At 32.2% G+C, this 24,438-nt stretch overlaps 2 protein-coding genes across 7 annotated transcripts in view; both read left to right on the forward strand.

Moving 5' to 3' along the window:
- LOC119602150 (ecdysone 20-monooxygenase) overlaps window positions 1-689 on the forward strand; it is a 49,501-nt gene extending 48,812 nt beyond the window's left edge. For all 4 annotated transcript variants that reach the window (XM_037953505.1, XM_037953506.1, XM_037953507.1 and 1 more), the window contains one exon: window positions 65-689. In XM_037953505.1, coding sequence (XP_037809433.1) covers window positions 65-175 — 111 coding nt within the window. In that variant the 3' untranslated portion in view covers window positions 176-689. The remainder of the gene's footprint in view (window positions 1-64) is intronic.
- Window positions 690-5,320: 4,631 nt separating this feature from the next.
- LOC119602153 lies at window positions 5,321-24,187 on the forward strand. 3 transcript variants are annotated; one of them, XM_037953512.1, is made up of 6 exons: window positions 5,327-5,462; window positions 22,409-22,553; window positions 22,621-22,662; window positions 22,749-22,852; window positions 22,932-23,092; window positions 23,164-24,187. In XM_037953512.1, exons 3-6 carry the CDS (start codon window positions 22,641-22,643, stop codon window positions 23,399-23,401), a joined length of 525 nt encoding a protein of 174 aa, XP_037809440.1. In that variant the 5' UTR covers window positions 5,327-5,462; window positions 22,409-22,553; window positions 22,621-22,640; the 3' UTR covers window positions 23,402-24,187. The 3 variants fall into 3 exon arrangements, with proteins under 3 accessions (XP_037809442.1, XP_037809440.1, XP_037809441.1); XM_037953513.1 differs by lacking the exon at window positions 22,409-22,553; XM_037953514.1 differs by lacking the exons at window positions 22,409-22,553; window positions 22,621-22,662 and having other exon boundaries at window positions 5,321-5,583; window positions 23,164-24,186.
- Window positions 24,188-24,438: the final 251 nt, after the last annotated feature.

A 24,438-nucleotide genomic window follows, 5' to 3' on the forward strand; every position in this document is an offset into this window, starting at 1 on the left:
ATTACCACAAAACCCATAAAATATTGAAATAATTTCTTAATAAAATATTCCTTTTCTTTTATAGATTTTACTTGCCTTCGATGTTAGTTTTACCAAACCGCTGGAAACGGAATTTGAATTTTTATTAGCGCCTAAAACTCCACTAAGTTTAGTATTGCGTGATCGTGTGTTTTGAAAACACCAACAGAAATAAATGTACATAAAACTACAAAAAACAACAACTACTATTAACCCACTAACAGCAAGGTTAACATTAACAGCAGAATGCTAACAATATTTAACATATATTTTTTTTTTTTAACCAAGTATTCATTTAGTTCTAAGAGTTGCCAGTTTAATATAACACAAAATAAAACCTTTTAAACTATTAAAACCTCCTCTCCACCTCCTTCTTAAACCTTTAAAAACCGTTTTAACTTGTTTTATATAAAATTTAAGCATAGCATAAATTTTATTAAAAAAAAAAAACAAAAAACAATTGATATTTTTTTCTTGTAATTAATTAAAATAATTCTTTATAATTATTATTTTTTTGTTAGTTTTTAAGTAGCTGCATTTTTTGAGTGTGTGAGAGTAACGAAAGACTGTAAACGATTTGCAATTTAATGTTATTTATTATAGAAACAGAGAAGAAATAAATAAAAAAAAATATTAATAAAAAATGGAAAAATATATAAAAATAAAAAAATTTGTAAATAAATTTTAAAAATATACTAATTGTTTATGTGTGTATTTATTTGAGAATACAATTTAATTAATAAATATAATTTTTGAAATATACAACTGACTTCGGGCAAGTTTTATCACGATTTCTCAGAATCTACATAAATTAGTTAAAGAGTTGGCTAGAGTGAATATATGGGATTTTATATCTATCTAAGATCACAATGTCCAGCAAGTAATCCCGTTAGTACCCTAAGATTGTCTATGATAGCGTTATAGTCACACTTGGACTCAGCACCGATAAATGGACGAACAAAGGGCGACGCTTTGTCATGCACGCCGCCTTTCATATAGACTAGACTAGTAGACTAAACTAGAGGGTAGATATAGACTAGACAATAAACTAGACTATACACTAGACTATAGACTAGACTATCGACTAGACTATAGACTAGAATCAGATAGACTATAGATAGGACTATAACTAGACTATAGACTAGACTATAGACTAGACTAGACTAACTATATAGACTAGACTATAGACTACTATAGACTAGGACATAGACTGACTATAGACTAGACTATAGAGACATGACTATAGACTAGACTATAGACTAGATAGACTAGGACTAAGACTAGACTAGACTTTAGACAAGACTAGAAGACTATAGACTAGACTATAGACTAGACCTATAGACTAGACTATAGACTAGACTATAGACTAGGACTACTAGACATAGACTAGACTATAGACTAACTAGAGACTAGACTAGGACTAGACTAGACTATAGACTATAGCAGACTATCTAGACTAGACTATAGACTAGACTATAGAATAGACTATAGACTAGACTATAGACTAGACTATAGACTAGACTAGACTATAGACTAGACTATAGACTAGACTATAGACTAGACTATAGACTAGACTATAGACTAGACTATACTAGACTGTAGACTAGACTATAGACTAGACTATAGACTAGACTATAGACTAGACTATAGACTAGACTATAGACTAGACTGTAGACTAGACTATAGACTAGACTATATAGACTATACTGACTAGACTAGACTATAGACTAGACTATAGACTAGACTATAGACTAGACTATAGACTAGACTATAGACTAGACTATAGACTAGACTATAGACTAGACTAGACTAGACTATAGACTAGACTATAGACTAGACTATAGACTAGACTATAGACTAGACTATAGACTAGACTATAGACTAGACTATAGACTAGACTAGACTAGACTATAGACTAGACTATAGACTAGACTATAGACTAGACTATAGACTAGACTATAGACTAGACTATAGACTAGACTATAGACTATAGACTAGACTATAGACTAGACTATAGACTAGACTATAGACTAGACTATAGACTAGACTATAGACTAGACTATAGACTAGACTAATAGACTAGACTATAGACTAGACTATAGACTAGACTATAGACTAGACTATAGACTAGACTATAGACTAGACTATAGACTAGACTATAGACTAGACTATAGACTAGACTATAGACTAGACTATAGACTAGACTATAGACTAGACTATAGACTAGACTATAGACTAGACTATAGACTAGACTATAGACTAGACTATAGACTAGACTATAGACTAGACTATAGACTAGACTATAGACTAAGGGAAAAGGTAGATCTACGACAATGTTTAGGTGCCTGGAGTTTGGACACATGGCCTGGTCCTGTAAAAACCCCCACGACAGATCTAAACTATGTAGAAGGTGTGGAAAAAGCGGACACATAGCGAAGGATTGCACAGGTGATCTTGAATGTATGTTCTGCAGAGAAATGAATAAAGCAGAAGCCAACCACGTGGCAGGTAGTGGAAGATGTCCAGTCTTCAGAGAAGCGCTGGAAAAACGCCGCAGATGAGATTAATCCAAATAAATCTCAACCATTGTCGGGCGGCACAGGACCTGCTTTCGCAAACTATTTGCGAAACTCGTGTTGATGTCGCCATCATATGTGAAGAACATAGAAATTTAAAATCAAACGCTTGGGTTAAGGACTCCTCGGACAAAACCGCGATATGGGCATGTGGAAAACTTGCTATTGAGAGTAATCAAAAACAACTAGTTGAAGGATTCGTAAGGGCCAAAGTAGGAGGTATTTACATATATAGCTGCTATTCTCCTCCTAGCGCTTCGATTGAACATTTCGAACATATGCTAGCTCGACTGAAAAGAGACGCAGAACTGCATAACCCAAAAATTATCGCAGGAGATTTTAATGCTTGGGCTACTGAATGGGGAAGTAGGACAACCAACAACAGAGGCCGCATCTTACTGGAAACATTTTCCAGCGATGATTTAATCTTGGCCAACAAAGGAGATGCAAGCACATTTAGAGCAAGAGGGCTAGGTTCAATAGTGGATCTTACATTTGTAAGTAGTTCATTAACAAGAACACTAGCTTGGAATGTCAGCGAGCAGTACACACACAGCGACCACCAGGCCATTATTTTCTCCATTGATCAATCAGAGGGAAGGTACCCAAAAAACATCGCACAGCCAATCTATAAAGGATGGGCATCTGCTAAGTTAGACGAAGAAGTCTTTAAAGAGGCAATTACTAGTTTTCCGACTCTGGAGGGTACAGCATCTGAAATGGTCGAACAACTAATGTCGAAAATTAGAGAGGCGTGCGATATATCCATGCCGAAACGAAGGCTTGCGGGAAACCGCCAACCAATCTATTGGTGGAATCAGGAAATAAGCATGTACAACGACGTATTAAACCTTAGAATACCAGACGAAGCGAACACAGTATGTTTTGCGGATGATATTGTAATTGTTGTCACTTCTAGACATATTGATGAAATTGAACTAATAGCGAATGAAACAGTACATGCTGTCAGGTCATGGATGAAATCATGCGGCTTAGAATTAGCCGAACATAAAACAGAAGCAGTTTTGATAACCAGTCGCCGAAAACGAGAAGAAATAAGCATAGAAATTGGAAACCACACTATCACATCCCAACAGCAGCTCACGTACCTTGGAGTGGTGATAGACGACAGACTGAACTTCAAACGACATATCGAAAAAATAAGTTCTAAAGCATCGAATATCGCGACAGCATTATCAAGAATGATGCCAAACGTTGGAGGCCCAAAACAGAACAAAAGAAGACTAATATCTACAGTAGTGAAATCAACGATTTTATACGCTGCCCCTATATGGTCGGAAGCTCTTAAAATTAAGTCAGTGGCAAAGAAATTAAACTCCGTGTATAGACTTTGCGCTCTAAGAGTATGTAGCGCTTACAGAACAACGTCAGATGATGCAGCTTATGTTATAGCCGGCATGATCCCAATCGATATACTGGCCGACGAAGCAAAACGTGTGTATGTGCGCAAAAAATCAAGCCCACTAAACGCAAACGAGATCCCACACATAGAGAGAATTAAATCTATCCAAGCATGGCAGAAGAGATGGGAAGAAAGTCAAAAAGGAAGGTGGACCTTTAGATTGATCCCAAGAATAGATCCTTGGCTATACAGATCCCACGGAGAAGTAAATTACCACATGACGCAATTCCTCACTGGTCACGGAGGGTATAGGCACTACCTGTACAAATTTCGACTGGACACGTCACCTAATTGTCCAGTTTGCAAGAACCAAATCGAAGACGCAGAACACGTTCTGTTCAGCTGCACAAGATTCGAAAGCGAGCGATTAGTCACAGAAGAAATCATAGGAGAGAGTATAAATGTAGAAAACATAACAAGCGTTATGATAAAAAGGAAAGAGAACTGGAATGCGGTGTGCAGCCTTATCAAAGGAATACATGTAAAACTGAGAGAAGAAGAGAAAATCAGAAAGATTCTGTTGCAACAAGAAGTAGAGACTAATTAAGTCTATCCGGCCCTGCGAAGTAATATCGTAGCAGACAGTCCCGCAGGGTTGCCGGAAGAGATAGGAGGTGTTTTTAGTCGGTAGGAATCCGACATAACCCAAGTCATGGGTATCTGGTGCAAGATTTTCACCTACCTACAGGAAAAAAAAAAAAAAGACTAGACTATAGACTAGACTATAGACTAGACTATAGACTAGACTATAGACTAGACTATAGACTAGACTATAGACTATACTATAGACTAGACTATAGACTAGACTATAGACTAGACTATAGACTAGACTATAGACTAGACTATAGACTAGACTATAGACTAGACTATAGACTAGACTATAGACTTGACTATAGACTATACTATAGACTAGACTATAGACTAGACTATAGCATAGACTATAGACTTGACTATGGAATTGATTAAGGACTAGTGGTCAATTAACTACTATGTTGACTGAAAAAAGAACTAAAGTACTAAATTTTCCCCATAGAATTTTTAAATTTCTTCTGGCAGCACTGTATATAACTTATTTAACGTAAATTTCAATTAAACTTTTATTCTGTTAACTAGCATAACCATACACTGTACATAACATTTATGAAAAATAAATAAACACGACTTTTATAAAAGCTGTTTCCGTACTGTTCTCTTTACATTCAAAGAGAACAACAAAAGTTGTGTTATAAAGAGAGCGCTTAAAAAACAACAAAAAGCATTTTTCTAGTTAATAAATTTTCAAACAAATGAAAAGAAATTTAGTTGTTATTTAAGAGTGCTGGAGAACGCGTGCGTGAAAATATTGTAACGGTCAAAACGAAGTAAAAATAAATAAAACGGAAATTAAAATAAAAACAAAGCAACGAAATTTGAAAACGAAATATTTTATTAAAAAGAAAAATAACGTATAATTTAAAAGTGTTTTTGATAAAAATAATAAAACATACTAAACTGCACTTGTAGCAAAAATAGTTTTTGTTTATTTGCAACAAATAACCCAACAGCTTTAACAACAACAACAAAAATGTGTGTAACTAAACTAATTTAATATTAAAATTTTTTGTATAATTATAGACGTATTTTTAAATATTCATTATATGCACAATTAAGTAGTAATTATTATAATTTAAAAACTTTAAATTTTAAAAACAAAAAATGGAATTTACAAATTGTAAAAAATATTTAAAAAAAAATCTCTACAAACAAATAATTTAATAAAAAAACAAAAATTGAAACCTGTTTGTGATGTTCAATTATGTTTTTGAATTGACGTTTTTAAAGTTTTATTATTAATAAATGCATTTTATTAAAACAAAAACGTAGAAAACAACAACAAAACCAGTAACAACAAGATAAACAAATATTTCTCAAACAAACATCAAAAGCAATACTACTAACAATCACAACAACAACAACAACCAACAGCAAACAATTTTTTAACCAGCAACAGTTGTGTAAACGTATCTAACGTCTATCTATTTGTTTTATACATTTTTTTTCTGCCTCCCATTTGATGATGAAAATAAAACGTTTTTTTAACACTTTGAATACAAATTTAAAAAAAAATAATGAAAACAATTTGAAGAAAATAGTAGCCACACCTTAATTTAACTGAAATATTTTTAACAAAAAAAAATATATAAATAAATTGTACTTAAACGCTTCTAAACATTTTTTCACATATTTCATATACAAATAGTTAATTTCATTCATTTATTTGTTTACTTTTTTTAAAAACAAGAAAAAAATCTAAAAATTTATGTTAAATGAATCACTTGGGAATTTTTTATTACTATCAGTACAAGTTAATACAATAGATCTAGTTAGGCAATATGACACTACAACTATCTCCTCTCCACAACCCTTAATCCTCTCGCCCTTGACGGTCAGTAATTATATTGTTGTTTATTGTTTTTAAATGCAGTTCTCTAAAAGTATTGGATTGTTGTAAAGAATTTGCTCCTTTTATATTTTAAAATCGTTTTCTGAGTCAATTAAGCCATGTCGGTCTGGCTGTCTGTCAATGTGTAGCTTGTGCGCAAGCTACAGATAGCAATTTTTAGGATAATTGGATATTTACACATACGCTTTTTTTGGACCAAGGACGAAGCCTATTGAAAGTGGTTAAAATCGGTTCATTATTTCACCTAGTCCCCATATAACAGATTCATCCAAAAAGGGCTTTTGAACTCATAATTATGTATTTGAAATATACTTGTATATCTCAATAAAAAGGACACATCTATGTTTTATAGTAGTTTAAATGACCTTGGCAAACTTCCGGACCACATTTGACCCTAATTCTCATGCAATGTCCCATTCAGAAAATGCCCAAAATTATTATATTATATAAATATAAATCTATTCACCAAATTTTATCGGAATCGGTCCATATTTGCCTCTAGGCCCTTTCAGAAAATTTGGTTTTCATCCAGAAATTGCTTAAATATATCAGAAACAAGGTAAGGTCTTATTATGAAAAATAAATAATATTAAAAATTTATAACTGTGGTGTATTCTATTGCTTTGTAATTGTCCTTTTCAAAACAATTCACTTCTGGAACCGATTTCTTAATCGCTGAATTGTGTTCGAATTTGTCGGTCTAGTTCAGAGGAAGTTTTAGGGTTAGTTAATTAATTAGTTAGTTAGTTAGTTAGTTAGTTAGTTAGTTAGTTAGTTAGTTAGTTAGTTAGTTAGTTAGTTAGTTAGTTAGTTAGTTAGTTAGTTAGTTAGTTAGTTAGTTAGTAGTTAGTTAGTTAGTTAGTTAGTTAGTTAGTTAGTTAGTTAGTTAGTAGTTAGTTAGTTAGTTAGTTAGTTAGTTAGTTAGTTAGTTAGTTAGTTAGTTAGTTAGTTAGTTAGTTAGTTAGTTAGTTAGTTAGTTAGTTAGTTAGTTAGTTAGTTAGTTAGTAGTTAGTTAGTTAGTTAGTTAGTTAGTTAGTTAGTAGTTAGTTAGTTAGTTAGTTAGTTAGTTAGTTAGTTAGTTAGTTAGTTAGTTAGTTAGTTAGTTAGTTAGTTAGTTAGTTAGTTAGTTAGTTAGTTAGTTAGTTAGTTAGTTAGTTAGTTAGTAGTTAGTCGTTAGTTAGTTAGTTAGTTAGTTAGTTAGTTAGTTAGTTAGTTAGTTAGTTAGTTAGTTAGTTAGTTAGTTAGTTAGTTAGTTAGTTAGTTAGTTAGTTAGTTAGTTAGTTAGTTAGTTAGTTAGTTAGTAGTTAGTTAGTTAGTTAGTTAGTTAGTTAGTTAGTTAGTTAGTTAGTTAGTTAGTTAGTTAGTTAGTAGTTAGTTAGTTAGTTAGTTAGTTAGTTAGTTAGTAGTTAGTTAGTTAGTTAGTTAGTTAGTTAGTTAGTTAGTTAGTTAGTTAGTTAGTTAGTTAGTTAGTTAGTTAGTTAGTTAGTAGTTAGTTAGTTAGTTAGTTAGTTAGTTAGTTAGTTAGTTAGTTAGTTAGTTAGTTAGTTAGTTAGTAGTTAGTAGTTAGTTAGTTAGTTAGTTAGTTAGTTAGTTAGTTAGTTAGTTAGTAGTTAGTTAGTTAGTTAGTTAGTTAGTTAGTTAGTTAGTTAGTTAGTTAGTTAGTTAGTTAGTTAGTTAGTTAGTTAGTTAGTTAGTTAGTAGTTAGTTAGTTAGTTAGTTAGTTAGTTAGTTAGTTAGTTAGTTAGTTAGTTAGTTAGTTAGTTAGTTAGTTAGTAGTTAGTTAGTTAGTTAGTTAGTTAGTTAGTTAGTTAGTTAGTTAGTTAGTTAGTTAGTTAGTTAGTTAGTTAGTTAGTTAGTTAGTAGTTAGTTAGTTAGTTAGTTAGTTAGTTAGTTAGTTAGTTAGTTAGTTAGTTAGTTAGTTAGTTAGTTAGTTAGTTAGTTAGTTAGTTAGTTAGTTAGTTAGTTAGTTAGTTAGTTAGTTAGTTAGTTAGTTAGTTAGTTAGTTAGTAGTTAGTTAGTTAGTTAGTTAGTTAGTTAGTTAGTTAGTTAGTTAGTTAGTTAGTTAGTTAGTTAGTTAGTTAGTTAGTTAGTTAGTTAGTTAGTTAGTTAGTTAGTTAGTTAGTTAGTTAGTTAGTTAGTTAGTTAGTTAGTTAGTTAGTTAGTTAGTTAGTTAGTTAGTTAGTTAGTTAGTTAGTTAGTTAGTTAGTTAGTTAGTAGTTAGTAGTTAGTTAGTTAGTTAGTAGTTAGTTAGTTAGTTAGTTAGTTAGTTAGTTAGTTAGTTAGTTAGTTACTTACTTACTTACTAAAAAGTACATCCAGTCCTCTAGCAGTTTCACCTTTTAGCGTACGATATCTCAATAGTTAATTAATTCAGACCCAGATATCTCAGAATAAAATTTATACGTTTCTGGCTAAAGTAAAATATGTTAAAAACATTCCATTCCTTCAAATATTACCGCACCATATCTCTATCTATTGTTTCATTACACCTACAAACAATATCCATAAATAACGCAAAAAAAACCTATTGTGACAAGTAGTCAGCCGTCATTCACATGCATATATCCTTAACTGGGTCTTCCCTCTGTCCACTCATGTTCATTTAACACAGTAATTGTTGTTGAAACGTTTTAACATTGAATTTTTTTATTTAGTTCATAGCATTTGTTGGTTGATTTTTGTTTTAGCCTCGTTTTAAATTTTAAAATATATCTATGGTAATAGCAATGATATGTCCCCCTTTTTAGGCAAAGTTCTAAAAACAAAACCTACACCAACAATGTACAACAACATTCCATACCACATTTTATTGAACACCCCTTCTACGTTTTTAAGAATTTAATTTGCCTAGAGGGTGCTTGTGGGTTTTTGAATTTTGCATTTATTGCGATTTAAGTTTCAGGTTTTAAATTTCAAATTAAAGGGAAATCGTATTGTTTACAGTTATGGCAAATATGTATTAAGTTCGCGTTAATTAAGAAAATCATTATCTCTATAAAATTATTATATATTTGAAAGCCTTTCTATGAAGTAGATCGAACATTGGACACATATTGTTTTTATATTCGTCGGAATATACGGAAATTCAATCTATGTTAGAAGAAATACTCTCATCTAATCCGAAAATTTTTCCGAACTTGAATATCTCTGAATTTTGGGAGAGAAACATCTATCCTATTCTGTGTTTATTTTTTGTCAAAATTGAACTCTTTTTTTATTTGGAATGGAACCAAAATTTCGGCATTTGAAAGTGATCGAAATTTCAAATGAAATTCTTTTAAATTTCCTACTTTTAAGTAGTTCAAACATATAATCCGTTGTTATTTTAGACTTCTGGAACATGTCTTTAGATTGTTTTCGAACCTTTAGCCCAAACGGAAAGTCTATTTAGTTTAGAATAGATATTGAGACGTGATCTATAGATCATTCTAATCTAAAATGCTGAGATGCATGTAGATCACATTCGACAACTTGTTCTCATCTTTAGTAGTTCTAGTTCGAATGCGGCTACGTTATTGAAATTGGATCAGTCAATTGATATGTCCCTTTTTCACTAGTCACTGCACTAGTGCGTTTAAAACAATTGCCGTTAACTTCCCTCGAGGGAATACAAATAATAGTTTTTTGTTTTCATATTAATCATTTTCCTTTCGCTTTAATTTTATTGTAAACTTATTGTTTTAACATTTTTTCGTTGTCTATGCTTTTCTCCACTTTTTCTTCTTTGTTCCCCCTATTCATAACAAAAATGCCCACTCTATTAAACGTAGAGAAAGACTTACATTTTTGGTTTGTTTATTAAAATATTTGTCATTATTTTGTTCGTTTTGTCTTTGCATTCTTTCGCACGTGCAAAAGCAGCGATGCAAAGTAGTAGGAAGAGAAAGAAAGAGAGATACAGATATAGATTAAAGCTCATCATAAATGTTTGCGTGACAAAATAAGATTGTTTTGTTTTTATTTTTTGTTTTAGATACAGATGCATCCGCAATCACTGTTGCCAACTTTTTTCCCAAAAATATCGCTAAAGTCGACTGAAAAATAGCTAGAAAATAGCTAAATTCAAGACATTTTGAAAAATTTAGCGATAAATCGTCAAAATAATATTTATTATATGATTCTGAAAAGAAATAGCTAAAAAAACTAGCTAAATTTTTCAGATTTTTTATATTATTCTAAAAAGGCAGCGATTTATCGCTAAAATCTATATACATACGTAGGAATGGGATAGTGATACAAACACATCTTATAACAAACACATAAGAGAATCTTTTTTTATGTTAAATATTTTCACTTTGGGTTAGGAAAAATGTCAAGTTGAGGTTAATTTCGATATGCGACCCTATACAGATTGCTTTAGAAATGTTGTAAAGATAAATTGAATTTCGAAATGCTGGCCTTTATGGATCGATCCTTTATTTTCGGCATATTTATTTATTTTTCCATTACAATACAATTACAAATTATATTCTAACCTAATTTACCGAGCAGGGTGACGATAACCATACGACCGTTGTAGTGTAGCAGACCAGGATCTCTGCTGAGAATCGAACCCACAACCCCCAGACTGACAGGCTAGCACACTACCAACTAGCCTACCGGGGCACCCAAGATTATTATACACTCCTTTTGTGGGAAGTTTATCTGCGATATCGATATGCGGCCCTATACGCCTTAGAAATGTTGTAAATTTTTAGGACTTTATGGACCGATCCTTTCATCACTTATTTCCAATGTTCACTAATTTTTAGAATTATGGTAAATTTTATTATCATATCACTCATTTACTAAAAGACTAGAATAATTAAATATTCGTTTTTTAATTGAGTACAACAAAATATACCCCTTTTAAAGTTTTTCGTATAACTTTACCTGTACGCACAAATATTTACTCCTAATTATGTTCTTCAGAACATTCAAAATAAGTATAATACACACAGCTAAAACTCAAATAACTTACATTGAATGCATATTTTTATATACATACATATATGTAAATATCGTCATTCGTAACTTTTAAGCGATATTATCAAAATATAAATGAATAAAAAATGCCTTAAGATCTAAAGAAAAATCGCTAGATTTCCCGCTAATAGCTAAATCATATTTTTCCCCGCAAAATGGGATTAAAAATCGCTAGATTTGACGAGAAAATAGCTAAATTGGCAACAGTGTCCGCAATGTATGATAGGGATGCCAGATTTTTAGTTTGTTAATATAAAAGATTTGAGGAAATTTTTAATATCGGAAGTTGATGTAAAGAAATTCGTTAAAATGCTAAACCTAATAATCCCACAATGTTCTCTAATGATTGGATTTTCTCTTTTAGTGGCAATATAGAGGAAATTTAAAAATACCAAGTGGGACACTTGACATTAATATGTACATAATCATCACTTCTAATAATTCTGTTTCTATACAATTAACGAGTCAAATACCTTCCCAATAGTACTATATTTAAGGGATCCCAAATACCAATAAATCTGGCATCTCTGCTAACACAATTGTCTAGTTTGTAGCTTTTATCGTTGCAAATTTTTCTCTAATTTGTAGTCGTCAGTCTGTAAACGTCTGTACTAGTAAAACTGGTTTTCAGTTAAAAAGTAGTTTTTCTAGCAAAATTTTCCTTTCTGTGTACAAAACAACAACAATAACCTGAGAAAAAAAACTAAGTATTAAACAACACTGTCCACATGTGGAAAAGTAATTGAACTTTTGTAGTTGGCTCTTATTATTATTGTTGTTTGACAGAGATGGGGAAAACAGTACGCGATAAAAAAACCTCTACAATCTCACATTGTTCAAGTCAATTTTCACATATAACAAACAAAAACAGAAGCGCTTAACTCCTTTACAAGTTAGTTTTCAACACTAGCAGGAAATTGCTGAAAACATTTACACAACAAGTTAAAAAAATTCTTAGAAATAGTTACTTGAGATACTTGTAAAAGCATCTAGAGAATATGTTTTGCTTTAATTTTTTATTAAATAAATTCGATAACATCTGTTGTAGTGTTGCATGTTATCTAGACGATGACATGCACTCCATGCATCACATGTGAATGATTCATTTTATGTTAATAATTCAATTTGTTTTGTTTAGTTTTTTTTTTCATTATTTTTTATGAAATTCCATTTTAACCCTTTTTATTAAGCACTTTTAAACTTGTTGAACTTTGAGCTGAAGTTACAATGGAAATTATCTGAGAACAAAGGCAGCTACTTGATTAAATTTATTTTCAGCAGCATGATGAAGGGGGAATTGCTTAATTGAGTAATTATTTAAGTTGTTGAATGGTGCAATTAAGAAAATTATAAGAACTTGTGGAGATAATTAATGTTGACATCAGAATAGATAGATTTATCGAAGATTGAATGAATGAATCCGTTTGTATTTACTTTGATTATCTTCTCGTTTTATCAAGCTCTCCCTTGGTTTCTATTTAGAAAAGTTAGGTTATATTGAAAGTTTGCGTTAGATTCGTTAGTGACACCTCCTTGAGGAATTCCTGATTATGAAATGCTTGCAAAAAGACATTTGAGTTTGACCTCTTGCAGAGTGGGGCTGTCACTAAGCTAAGCTTTCATATTCGTCAAAATAACGTTGACATTAACTCTTGCATAGGTAGAGCATACGATATGACATGCTTGCTATAATACAGTGCCCAGTAAGTAAACATATAAGAATCCATAACAAATTTCCTATAAGGGCCAAGAGAGATAAGCTCTTCTCCCTATAACTTGAATTCCTATTTTTGAACTAAACTATTGTTTAGTTCATCAAAGCCATTGTCGAACTTCTGCATTGAAGTTGGACATACCTGTGTTCGTTCGCCATTTGATTACTCTGATAATGAATGGGCAGATAGCCTGGCACGTTTATCATTCTAAAATTCTCTTCGGAATCCTTTGGGATTGTATCATTGCAATATCGCTTAAAGCAAGGTTTCTTGGCTTTGCCTTCCCTTATTGGAAGGCGGAATGAATCCTCCAGAGTATATACTTACTCTGTTCACTTTGGGATCCCATAAGTATGGAAGCTTCGTGTCCATAAGTTCGACATGATCTTAAATTGACCAAAAGATTGATATGACTTTCTAATTCGATCGCATCGTGATGTTGCTTATCGAATGCTCCTAAGAAATCAATGAATATTAGGTACAAAGATGATCGGTACCATTGGGATAACATAAGTACGAATGCTTAGCGTTTCTAAGTTCCACATATTGTTATGATGGCCAAAAGCACATCGTGATGTAGCTTATCGAATGCTCTCAGGAAGAATATTAGGTGCAAAGGAGATCGGTATTCAACACCTTACTCCACTATTATCCACTAGAGATGTACCTAAAGCTTTTGATAATGGGTGAAGAAGAGTTGCACTAGTTATGGGTTCTGTTTTAAATAATTCTGGGCAATGTTGTCGGCACCTGGTATTTAATTCGATCGAAGCGAAGAACTGATGCCATAGTTATCTCTATTTATGGTGGGCATTATGTTTGCAGGTTATTATTAACATTATGTTCGCGGCAGTTACATTATTAGAGAGAGGTCGGTAAGTCAAAAGTTTAGCTGACTTGTATTAGTCCCTGCATCTTTTCGTTTAGCTTGCCTGTTCGCCTTCCGTTGCAATATCATCAATACGCTTTCGACTATCCCTACGCGCACTCCTTTCTTGTTGTATTACTCGGCTTTTTGGCAAGCTTCCTTTACCTATGAGGTTCCACGTCTCCTTAGATATGCATGGTCTTCTAATAGCAAAGCTAATGATCCATGAGCTGGGTATCCGACAGGGATGTTATTCACTATAGATTTTGAAGTGTTTATGTACCCTATAGCAACATCGTCGGTCTTTAGTCGGGATATATACAACTTCCAACATCGTTTACGGTCCTCTCTTATTGCTACGGTCTTAAAATTGATTGTTGCAATGTAAATATTGTGATCCCTTTCGACGTTTGCACATTCAGTAGAGTGCCTTTCCACTTTCTTCTAATCAAAATATGATCAATCTGGTTCTCATCACGGTGTTTCGGAGACACACAGAGTATATTATGAACTTCATTATGAGTGAAAACTTCAGTCGTTCGACCTAGTCTTAGTCCATCCGTCACTTTTTTGAGAGACTATTATAAAAGTCTTCTTTCGCCGCAAGTTCTAAAGTCTCCAGGGATGTATAGCTCTGTATAAAAGTACTATCTTTCTTCGATTATGCGGTCAGAATGTGGTTTCCACTCTAACATTGCTCTTTATGCAAAGAACGACAATAAAATGCCGACTATCGCAGTCATAAAAGATTAAAATTGTCGGATGTTCTAAACTGCATATAGTCTACGCATCTTATTTCATTTAGGACCAAGATTTTCATCTTGTACAGTGAGCACTAGTTGCACACTTACTTTAATTTTGATGTTTCCAGAAGAGTCCTAACATTCCATGTTCCAAATCGTGTCCTTATTTTCACTCATTATCAAGTTATCGATTTGAGCAGCCGATTAGGTTACAGCATCCGATTCTTATCTCTAGCTGTTGCTACATATATCATGTTATACTACCTTTGTCTGTTTTGGTTAACGCCCAAAAACATCTCCGCATATTGGTTAAGGTTAAACTTTAAGCTTGACTTTCTTTTGCTTGTTTTGTGAGCATCACTTCCTCCGTAGTTTGGAGCCGATTTTAGATGTATCATTCCATTCCAGACTTTGTAAACAAAATCATAAAGTATACTTCAACAAAAACTTAAACGCACTTCCTTTACAAAGGAAATTAACAATAAACACAAAAATTTGCCAATTATTACATTTTGTTAACTATTAATTTTTATATACACTTTGACTTTTTGACCTATTATTTGACCAACTTTCTATAGCATGCCGCTTTTTTACATTGATCAATATATTTAAAAAACTATTAACAACGATAATTTTATATGCGACGACATGTACATAGAAATCGTGTTGGCATTTAATAAAAAACAAAAACAAGACGTTAGGCCAGCGAAAATTAAACACGTGAGACTTTTAATAAAAACAACAAACACAAAAACAACTTAAACACGATAAACTAAAATCAAAATATAATAAAAAAAATATTAGAGAAAAACCTTAGGCTATAACATCAATGACAAACAAATGCAATAAAATACAAATAAAAAAAGGGAATTGGTAACAGATAGTGAAAGAAGAAGAGGAGAAGAGGTGGAAAAACTGACCAATAACAAAATATAATATGTAAACTGAACTTGGTAGTAAACACGCAGACAGTGAGTAGCAAAATAAAGAAAAGGTAGCAAGGCGAATTTAGGGAAAATTGGTTGCAAGGTTTATCTATCAATCAACGGTAGTATCAACTAAAACCATTTGGCATTAACGGGGGACTAGTCTACTAAGTAGTCTATGAGCTATTCTATGGAATAGTTTATCTTCTATGGAGTAGTTTATGAATAAGTCTAAGGGCTATTATTTGGACTAGTCTATTGATGATACTAATCTATGGACTATTACATCAGGTAATCGATAGACTAGTCAATGAACTATTATATGGAGTAGTTAGGGAGCTATTGTATGGAATAGTCTACTGAGTTTTCTGTGGACAACTACCACATCTTGTAGTCAATGGACTAGTCTAAGGACTATTATGTGGACTAGTCTATTGATGATACTAATCTATGGACTATTATATCAAGTAATCGATAGACTAGTCTATGAACTATTATATAGAGTAGTTAGGGAACTATTGTATGGAAGAGTCTACTGAGTTTTCTGTGGACAACTACCACATCTTGTAGTCAATGGACTAGTCTAAGGACTATTATGTGGACTAGTCTATTGATGATACTAACCTATGGACTATTACATCAAGTAATCGAAGGACTAGTCTATGAATTATTATATGGAGTAGTTAGGGAACTATTGTATGGAATAGTCTACTGAGTTTTCTGTAGACAACTACCACATCTTGTAGTCAATGGACTAGTCTAAGGGCTATTATGTGGACTAGTCTATTGATGATACTAATCTATGGACTATTACATAAAGTAATCGATAGACTAGTCTATGAACTATTATATAGAGTAGATAGGGAACTATTGTATGGAATAGTCTACTGAGTTTTCTGTGGACAACTACCACATCTTGTAGTCAATGGACTAGTCTAAGGACTATTATGTGGACTAGTCTATTGATGATACTAATCTATGGACTATTACATCAAGTAATCGATAGACTAGGCTACGAACTAGTATATGGAGTAGTTAGGGAACTATTGTATGGAATAGTCTACTGAGTTTTCAGTGGACAACTACCACATCTTGTAGTCAATGGACTAGTCTAAGGGCTATTATGTGGACTAGTCTATTGATGATACTAATCTATGGACTATTATATCAAGTAATCAATAGACTAGGCTACGAACTAGTATATGGGGTAGTTAGGGAACTATTGTATGGAATAGTCTACTGAGTTTTCTATGGACAACTACCACATCATGTAGTCAATAGACTAGTCTAAGGGCTATTATGTGGACTAGCCTATTGATGATACTAATCTATGGACTATTATATCAAGTAATCGATAGACTAGGCTACGAACTAGTATATGGGGTAGTTAGGGAACTATTGTATGGAATAGTCTACTGAGTTTTCTGTGGACAACTACCACATCTTGTAGTCAATGGACTAGTCTAAGGGCTATTATGTGGACTAGTCTATTGATGATACTAATCTATGGACTATTACATAAAGTAATCGATAGACTAGTCTATGAGCTATTATATAGAGTAGATAGGGAACTATTGTATGGAATAGTCTACTGAGTTTTCTGTGGACAACTACCACATCTTGTAGTCAATGGACTAGTCTAAGGACTATTATGTGGACTAGTCTATTGATGATACTAATCTATGGACTATTATATCAAGTAATCGATAGACTAGTCTATGAACTATTATATAGAGTAGTTAGGGAACTATTGTATGGAAGAGTCTACTGAGTTTTCTGTGGACAACTACCACATCTTGTAGTCAATGGACTAGTCTAAGGACTATTATGTGGACTAGTCTATTGATGATACTAATCTATGGACTATTACATCAAGTAATCGATAGACTAGTCTATGAACTATTATATAGAGTAGTTAGGGAACTATTGTATGGAAGAGTCTACTAAGTTTTCTGTGGACAACTACCACATCATGTGGTCAATGGACTAGTTTATGCACTATTACGAACTAGTCCACAAACTCCATATAAAAAGTGGAATAAATAAGCCGTCGGTACTAAACCAAAATTCTGAATTATGATAGTTTAGAGACTACTCTACCGAGTAGTTTATGTATGAAATTATCTATAGACTATTCTATGAACTAGTCTAAGGGCTAATCTATGGACTACTATATATAGTACTCAATGAACTAGTCTATTAATTATTGTATGGACTACTGTATGGAATATTCTACTTAGTATGGACTATGTATAGTCTATTGACTATTCTAAGGTCTAGTTTACTGTCAAACTTCATTTCAAACAAAACTCTCTCACAACTCGCTTCAAATTTCCAAATTTAACAGTTACTTGATTTTGTATGGATTCGCTCGAAATAAATTTTCATGTTTGTGTAAATTCTGAACTCCAAACACTTTTGTCCAACACTGTAATTGCATTATATAAACACATCAAAATGTGTACGTGAACTCTACACCTTTGTGCTTGGCCTCTTTCTTGCTTCGCCGTAAAGCATGTGAATAAATAATTTGTTATTATTCATATACAAACAACATGAACATTGCGCCGCGGCTACTTTGATATAAAATTTCAATCAAAAAGTGAGGGAAAATTATACTTTTAACTCTGGCATTTTTCCTCCCTATATTATGAATAAGCAGAGAAATGAGAGAATGGCTAATACAATCCCTCTACTAACTAACTAAGTATTTGTTGTACAGTTGAGTTTTGACCTTTTTTTTACGTCATTACTTTTTGGTGGGTGATTTGTTTTTATTTTCTTCTGTTATTGTGTCATTTCTAATGACGAAACGCCATGGAGCAAAACAAAAAACCCAAAAGAAAAACAAGTTCTAAACAAAATACAAATAGTAAATAGTAGAAAAAGACTACAAAAAAAATGTAAACAAACTTCACTGCAACTGGTTTTTATTAAAACATGGTCAATGACAGTTTGGTAAAAACAGAGAATAACATAGTAAAAGAGTGCGAAAGAGAGAGAGAGAGAGCGAATATTTAAATTAGTAAACTAAACTAGAGTATAAAAATATTTATGGTAACGTCTAATACTCTTATTACTTCTTCTGTTGTGTATTGAAATGTAAAGTGTACCTGGTATGCACTTGCTAACAAGTGGCCTCAAAGGTATTAATTATTTATGTAAATCACATAAATGCTACCACTGACCACACCTGTCTAAATTACTACTTGGTATAAGGTTAAAAAATTGTTGTATAATTGCTTGAAATCATACCAAGATGATGCCTATCTGTAAGTGCTTGAACATTTTAAATTTCCTATTAGATTAGTTACACAAACATTAATTCATTTAATTAGCACCGAAAAAACGTGGATCGTGTAGATCGAGGAGAAAATTAAACATTTAAAATATTCAAAAGTAAACCAGCTGACAAACAGGCCCTTATTTGAGATAGTCCAGATAATAAAAGAGAACCACTTTCAGCATCTATGTATATATCATAAAAGCAGAGTATTTTCGTCATTTTATACTGTGTAGTGATTACCCGAGTACCAATTCCCATTAGTTGAATCCTATTGTACAACAACAACATTCATTGCTAATTTTCGCTCTTGAACTAAAATCGTGTCATTCAGAAGTACAGGTTTTTCGGACAAGGCATTTTGATTTAGAAAATACCATTCCTGTTTGGTATTTTTAATCACAGCCGTAATCCTATAGAGTATTTAATAATCGCCAATCACCACCCACTTTCTACGAAATTTTCTTACTTGGCCTCTTTAATATGTTCCTCATGCTTAAGCTTAAGTCCAGCATAACTATTCGTTATAAAGTATAATTTTCTTTTAAGCCGATGAAACCTTAGAACTTTATACGGTTATTGACTCTATTCTCTATATAATGTTTTTACTAACTACCATTGCTATGGTTGTTGTTGATAGGAGGTTGGGCAGTTTGCAACAGAAACCTGTCTGCACAAACAAATATCTATTCTGTTTTGCTAACTTGATTGCATGTGAAAAAGAAAACAACAAAAATTACTATAGGTTTTCTAAAGAGAAATTCTTTAAATAGAAATTTTTGCAAACACGTTTCAAGAATATTAAAAAAAACGAAAAAAAAAAAAGAAAACAAATAAATTGGCGCTAAATAATATTCATACCATAAATGTTTGTTTATAATTTCTATTAGCAAGAGAGTTTATTTTTGGCTCATGCATGCAAATGAAAAATTATTATTAAGTTGTAAAGATGCTAGAAATAATAAATAACTAAGAAATAATTGCCAATGAATGCAATTTTCCACAGCTTCCTGTCCAGTGTGTTTGAGGAGGCTTTAACTGAAAGAAAATTTAAATTTATTCAAAACCATGACTGGTCTCTAGTCAAAACTATAGATATAGACTATATATTAATCAATAGTCAAGGCTATAGATTGATCAATAGTCTAGTCTATAGACTGATTTATAGTCCAGACTATAAACTGATCTATAGTCCAGACTATAGACTGTTCTATAGTCCAGACTATAGACTGTTCTATAGACCAGACTATAGACTGTTCTATAGACCAGACTATAGACTGTTCTATAGACCAGACTATAGACTGTTCTATAGACCAGACTATAGACTGTTCTATAGTCCAGACTATAGTCTGTTCTATAGTCCAGACTATAGTCTGTTCTATAGTCCAGACTATAGACTGTTCTATAGTCCAGACTATAGTCTGTTCTATAGTCCAGACTATAGTCTGTTCTATAGTCCAGACTATGGACTGTTCTATAGTCCAGACTATAGACTATTCTATAGTCCAGACTATAGACTATTCTATAGTCCAGACTATAGACTATTCTATGTCCCAGACTATAGACTATTCTATGTCCCAGACTATAGACTATTCTATGTTCCAGACTATAGACTATTCTATAGTCCAGACTATAGACTATTCTATAGTCCAGACTATAGACTATTCTATAGTCCAGACTATAGACTATTCTATAGTCCAGACTATAGACTATTCTATAGTCCAGACTATAGAATATTCTATAGTCCAGACTATAGACTATTCTATAGTCCACACTATAGAATATTCTATAGTCCAGACTATAGACTATTCTATAGTCCAGACTATAGACTATTCTACTATAGACTATAGACTATTCTATAGTCCAGACTATAAACTATTCTATAGTCCAGACTATAAACTATTCTATAGTCCAGACTATAGACAATTCTATAGTCCAGACTATAGACAATTCTATAGTCCAGACTATAGAATATTCTATAGTGCAGACTATAGAATATTCTATAGTGCAGACTATAGACTATTTTATAGTCCAGACTATAGACTATTCTATAGTCCAGACTATAGACTGTTCTATAACCCAGACTATAGACTGTTCTATAGTCCAGACTATAGACTGTTCTATAGTCCAGACTATAGACTGTTCTATAGTCCAGACTATAGACTGTTCTATAGTCCAGACTATAGACTGTTCTATAGTCCAGAATATAGACTGTTCTGTAGTCCAGACTATAGACTGTTCTATAGTCCAGACTATAGACTGTTCTATAGTCCAGACTATAGACTGTTCTATAGTCCAGACTATAGACTGTTCTATAGTCCAGACTATAGACTGTTCTATAGTCCAGACTATAGACTGTTCTATAGTCCAGACTATAGACTGTTCTATAGTCCAGACTATAGACTGTTCTATAGTCCAGACTATAGACTGTTCTATAGTCCAGAATATAGACTGTTCTGTAGTCCAGACTATAGACTGTTCTATAGTCCAGACTATAGACTGTTCTATAGTCCAGACTATAGACTGTTCTATAGTCCAGACTATAGACTGTTCTATAGTCCAGACTATAGACTGTTCTATAGTCCAGACTATAGACTGTTCTATAGTCCAGACTATAGACTGTTCTATAGTCCAGAATATAGACTGTTCTATAGTCCAGACTATAGACTGTTCTATAGTCCAGACTATAGACTGTTCTATAGTCCAGAATATAGACTGTTCTATAGTCCAGACTATAGACTGTTCTATAGTCCAGACTATAGACTGTTCTATAGTCCAGACTATAGACTGTTCTATAGTCCAGACTATAGACTGCTCTATAGTCCAAACTATAGACTGTTCTATAGTCCAGACTATAGACTGTTCTATAGTCCAGACTATAGACTGTTCTATAGACCAGACTATAGACTGTTCTATAGACCAGACTATAGACTGTTCTATAGACCAGACTATAGACTGTTCTATAGACCAGACTATAGACTGTTCTATAGTCCAGACTATAGTCTGTTCTATAGTCCAGACTATAGACTGTTCTATAGTCCAGACTATAGACTGTTCTATAGTCCAGACTATAGACTGTTCTATAGTCCAGACTATAGACTGTTCTATAGTCCAGACTATAGACTGTTCTATAGTCCAGACTATAGACCGTTCTATAGTCCATAACTATAGATAGGTCGATCTATTGCAAAAATGTATCTGCAGTTAAAACAATAGACTTATTTACATATTGATTTATATTCCGGACTATAGGTTGATCTATGTTTAAGACTACCTATGAAAATCTGTTGGAATTAAATCTTTGAAGTCGTCTTTTTAAGACTCTTAAATGATTATTCATATCTTTTTCATTATTTTCTTCAAAAAGTATGTCACTTGGAATAACTTTAACAAGCTAACCTTGGCACCAAATTCTAGTTCTTTACTAATTTTATGTAATTTTTAATAGAGGCCAACTAGAGCCACTTTCAACGCATGATTGCACAAGTTTCATTGTTGTACAAATATATTTTTTTTACGTAATTTATGAACATTTCTCAATAAAGTACTTTGTGATGAAAATAATTTAATGAAAAATTAATGATCTTTCAAAAGTAATTGAAACTAATTTAGAAAAAACAAGTAAAATGACATAATAAAGATTACTTTTATACTTTCTAGCGATTTTTTGGGGAAACAGCATGAGTTTTTTAAGTTCTATAGGTAGTTTTAATGAAAAGCATACAAATTTCAGATTTTTTATATTTTGAAAAATTAGAACTAAATATTTATTATTTGGTAATTTACAGAAATATCACGTGTTGAAATGTCACCGGCCGAAGAAAATTCCTATACAACGGGTCCCAGTAAAACGGCCACTTATACATTGGTGGCCTTAAAACTGTTAGAATTGGTGAGTCAGTTAAACGTTGGCAATTGTTTTATAATTGTTTTAATTAAAACTATTATTGTGTTAATTTATGTTGGTGTAGTGTCTCATCATTTGCTGTATTGGACTGATCGATGAACCAGCTACACATTCCTCCATACGCACATTTATAACGCCACGCGTGGTGGCCTTATGTTATGTGACCTTTGGCTCTTTGTTAATTTATACCACCATTTATTTAATTATGGCTTTATTTAGTGATTTGTAAGTTTTTTTTTAATTTTATTAGTTTTGTAAGAAACGACATTAATTGATCTTTTTGTTTACTTAACTAGAGCGCCTTGGCGTACTTCAGCTTTGTGGTCAATTGTGGCTTTCATATTATTTGTGGCCGCCACTGCCTGTTTGTTCCGCGATTGGTCTTCTACCAAGGATTTAAATTACTGGCATCCTAATATGCAGCGTTTGGATTTGGTATTGGGTGCTGCCTCCGTGTCTTTAGTTACAGCTCTCATTTATATTTTGGATATTTTAGCCACTTTACGTTTTGGTTTAAATGGTTCTTTAGAATAGTTTAAAATTTAACAGTTTTTTATAATTAAAATACTGTGGCAACTCCATTTACAACAAAAACAACAAATTCGTATACACCGTTCATTCCATGCCGTCCATGTTTATTTTTAATTTATTAACTAAACAACCCTGTTAAAGTGGTTGTGTGCCTTAGCTAGCTGTTTAGTCAACCGGTTGCTGTCTTTGCTAAATTGTCAAACTTCGAGTAGAAATAAAAACCTGCGCAAGCGTTTTCCAAAAAAAACTGCGGTAAAAAAATAACCGTCTCCGCAGCCGCAAGATTGTATTTCTACTCTTAACTTCGTTTTGAACTTAACATTTTGCTGTAATATTTACAGTGTACAGAAAAGTAACAACAATTAGCATGTTGCATACATTTTTTATTTTAACATACACTTTTATTAATCTACATTAGCTGTGTTCCCGTACTTAACAGTTTAAATGTTTTCAATTAAAATTAGTCAAAGAAATTTTTATATAAAAAAAGTAAATTTGAAATGTTTAGAACGTGTGCACAGCTTTTAGTTTAGTTTTCGATTTTTTATTTAAAAGTTAAACAAATATTTTTACTAACACTATCCTTTTTATTTTTATTGATGTTAAATTGAAAAAATTATGAAAAAATGTACAAAAAATTATTTTATTTAATTTTATACAAAATACACTTTAAAACGTAACTAATATTTAAGAACCAAAATAATTTTTTTTAATAATTTTTAAATATTTTAATAAAATATATTCGTAAATGTTTGCAATTTTTATACCCTGCAAAAAATAAAATATTTTAGTTTAGATTGGTAATTCTAACATTCTAAAAGTGGGTCAATTGGTAAGTTTATGATATTCTGTTAAAGGCCTCAGAGCTAATTATTTAGGATCGAAACTCGCAACATGTTTAAGGAGTAGATCTAAAGAAATACCTATAGGCTGCTAATGGTCCTATTGTGAGTTCCTTTTTATGAAACACATTCTGTTGGAAAACTCCTAAATAACGATCTATAAAATTAATTATCTTGCAATCTTTCGAAACTCGATTT

This window comes from Lucilia sericata, unplaced genomic scaffold (genome assembly GCF_015586225.1).
Source record: "Lucilia sericata isolate MDLA Ls3-8-SP2 unplaced genomic scaffold, ASM1558622v1 Contig000210F_arrow, whole genome shotgun sequence".
Lineage (NCBI taxonomy): Eukaryota > Metazoa > Arthropoda > Insecta > Diptera > Calliphoridae > Lucilia > Lucilia sericata.

Coding starts and splice junctions, on each gene's coding strand:
- LOC119602153 (XM_037953512.1), top strand. CDS start 22,641: ATGAGTTTTTTAAGTTCTATAG. Junction 22,853..22,931: donor CCTTAAAACTGTTAGAATTG/GTGAGTCAGTTA, acceptor ATGTTGGTGTAG/TGTCTCATCATTTGCTGTAT. Junction 23,093..23,163: donor ATGGCTTTATTTAGTGATTT/GTAAGTTTTTTT, acceptor TTACTTAACTAG/AGCGCCTTGGCGTACTTCAG.